The 2,592-nt window shown below is 27.5% G+C and overlaps 1 protein-coding gene across 1 annotated transcript in view; it reads right to left on the bottom strand.

Annotated features, from left to right (window-relative positions):
- LOC105462316 (aminopeptidase N-like) overlaps positions 1-2,586 on the bottom strand; it is a gene marked incomplete at its 3' end in the record, with an annotated part of 14,937 nt that extends 12,351 nt beyond the window's left edge. The window contains exons 1-5 of the mRNA XM_011708839.1: positions 2,557-2,586; positions 1,616-1,995; positions 1,046-1,323; positions 583-770; positions 149-316 (exon numbers count right to left, since the gene is read on the bottom strand). Of these exons, the coding sequence (XP_011707141.1) occupies positions 149-316; positions 583-770; positions 1,046-1,323; positions 1,616-1,994 (1,013 nt within the window). The remainder of the gene's footprint in view (positions 1-148; positions 317-582; positions 771-1,045; positions 1,324-1,615; positions 1,996-2,556) is intronic.
- Positions 2,587-2,592: the final 6 nt, after the last annotated feature.

The raw sequence follows: 2,592 nt of genomic DNA, 5'->3' as shown, positions 1-2,592 counted from the left end.
TTAAAAAATATTTAAATCATTCCTGTGAAGATAATCTATTACAATAATAGTGTCATACCTAATAATAAACACTTTAAATTTTGTTATCTTGAAACAATCTTACTTCCGTATGTTAGCGGTAATAATTTCATCACATTTTAAGCCTTACTCTTCTAAGATGGTGGTATTTTGACTGCATCCCAAAGCGTTTAAGATCACCATTTGGTCGGTCGGATAATTAGAATCAAAGTACTCTTGCCACAAATATTCCCAGTCATCGGAAGTTCCGTGTCTCATGGCTGTACAGTACGCTGTGGATCTTGCGTTCGGTTCGATTCTGTCGAATATTAAACAAACGTTAGCTGGACTATAATAAAATTATTAAAAAAATAAGTATTTCTTGAAGATTATACGTTAAAGGAATATTCTAACTTTTTATAGGATAGATGACCGCAAAAAGTTATATATATATATATATATATATATATATATATATATAAATGTTACATTAAAATATTAGACTTGAATATTGAATTTTACTATGCATAATCATATGTGCATTATGGAAATCGCAATAGAAATGACAGGATGCTATATTCTTACTTAGCTGCAGGATTTGTTCTCCACTCTTTAAATTTCTCTGTGTAAGTCGTTACACATTCTATATTGTCGAGCTTACAAAGCCAATTATTCACATCTCGTCGTAACAGAATCTTTAATCTGCCATCATTTTCGTTATCATCATATTTTAGCTGGAGGTGTATATTTTCGATAAGAGACTTGACGTATGCCTAGAAATATAAAATAAATGATATTATAAAGTTATGTGTAACACAATTGTAATTTCTTTATAAATGAATTTATATAAATATCTTTAAATTTGAATTACTTAAATATGTATTTTAATAATTTTAAATAAAAAAATGTTAATTGTAAATTATTCAAAAGACTTTAACAGATAATTTAGAATTTTTGAATTTCTGAAATTAAAAGATTGAGTCTGCTTTTTAATTATATACTTTCATATTACAAATTTGTGTTTTATATATAGTTAACAATAATAAACCTTAAATAAGGAGCGTTCCAATGATCCCGTAAATCGCTTATTTAGAAATTCCAAACCATTAAAAGCTGCTTTAAAAGGCAGGTAATGTGTTTCCTTCGAGAGATAACGCAGTCCATCGTAAACCGTAACATAATCTAAATACCCTGCTCTACCCAAATTCAACAGATCGTCTACTATTGCGGCTCTATTTAACACATGAATATTATCCAGATCATCATTTTTCAAGGCATCTAAAATGTTTTTCCATCCGCGATTGTTATAATTTACACGATAAAAGCCTGTAATAAAAATATTAAAATTAGTTTTTATAATAAAATATTTACATAAATATTTATCTTAAAAAATTTATGATATTAATTGTAAAAGTTTTCGTTTAATATTTTAAATATATATTACATATACGAAATTAGAAAAAATATTTTTTCCTTCAATTTATTTTATCCTATCAATTAATAACAATTTAATAATTAACATACGAGTGTAATTGTCTAATAAATAACGCGTATTAGATATTATATTCACAAGTAATTCTGTAAGTTATTCTTGTTAAAAACATTTTTTGGTACTAACCTGATGATTGAAGATTAAATATAACCCATTCATTCGGGTCAATGTTGTAAGAAGCGGTGCTTTCTTCGTTAGACAGCCAATATTTCGGAATCAGATTAGTAAAATCTGCTTGACTTTTTATAGTAAACGTGAGCGGGACAGACCAAATGTTATCCGTAGCAATATTATCCAAATTTCTCAAAAGAAAGCGTTTTTGAGTAATACTCAATATACCGTTGTCATTGACGTCGACTGTTACAATGGGGTATCCGGCTTGTGTAGTCCAAGTATCCATTACTGATTTTACATCAATGTTTAAGTTTGGATCTACTTCTTCGTTATTTACTTGAGCCTTTATTGCTTCCCATAAAGCATCCGGTTGGCCTAATCCTTGCTCCATGCTAGAAAATATTTTATGTTTATAATAGTCTTTCGATCGCATCGAAAGAAAGAAACACAAATTTTGCGTAAATATAGTGATTTAAGATGTCTTTAATTTATGCAATATGTCGACTAGTAATAAATCAATTTCTCGCGTAGTCAAATAATATGTATATAGGGTGTCCAATATTCAATAATAAAGCTCGTGGACAAGTAGAGGCTAAACTAAATCGAAAAGTTATCTTACCATTTTACCCACGAGCGCTTTACCGTTGAATACTGGATATCCTGTATATGTGTGTATGTTACGATTAATTGTATAATAATGGATTACAGATTTGTATATTTAATTAAAATAATACAGTAACATTTGATATTAACAAAAATTAATCTAATCCCTTTTCTAATTTTGTATGGTCTACACCAGTTGATTTTAAAAGTTATTTGATTTTATAAATTTGTATAAATTTATAAAATCAAATTGTAAATGTTTCAAAGATCTGTATGTCTTAAAATCGATTCTTTTAGCAATTTAATTAATTATTTTTTATTAAAATACAATCAATTACTGTAATATTTACTTGTTTTCTATGTAGCTACGTAATGCGTTATTAAAA

This window comes from Wasmannia auropunctata, unplaced genomic scaffold (genome assembly GCF_000956235.1).
Source record: "Wasmannia auropunctata unplaced genomic scaffold, wasmannia.A_1.0 LD266003.1, whole genome shotgun sequence".
NCBI classification, from domain to species: domain Eukaryota; kingdom Metazoa; phylum Arthropoda; class Insecta; order Hymenoptera; family Formicidae; genus Wasmannia; species Wasmannia auropunctata.
Note: the sequence above shows the minus strand (reverse complement) of the source record. Positions and strands in the feature narration are given on the sequence as shown.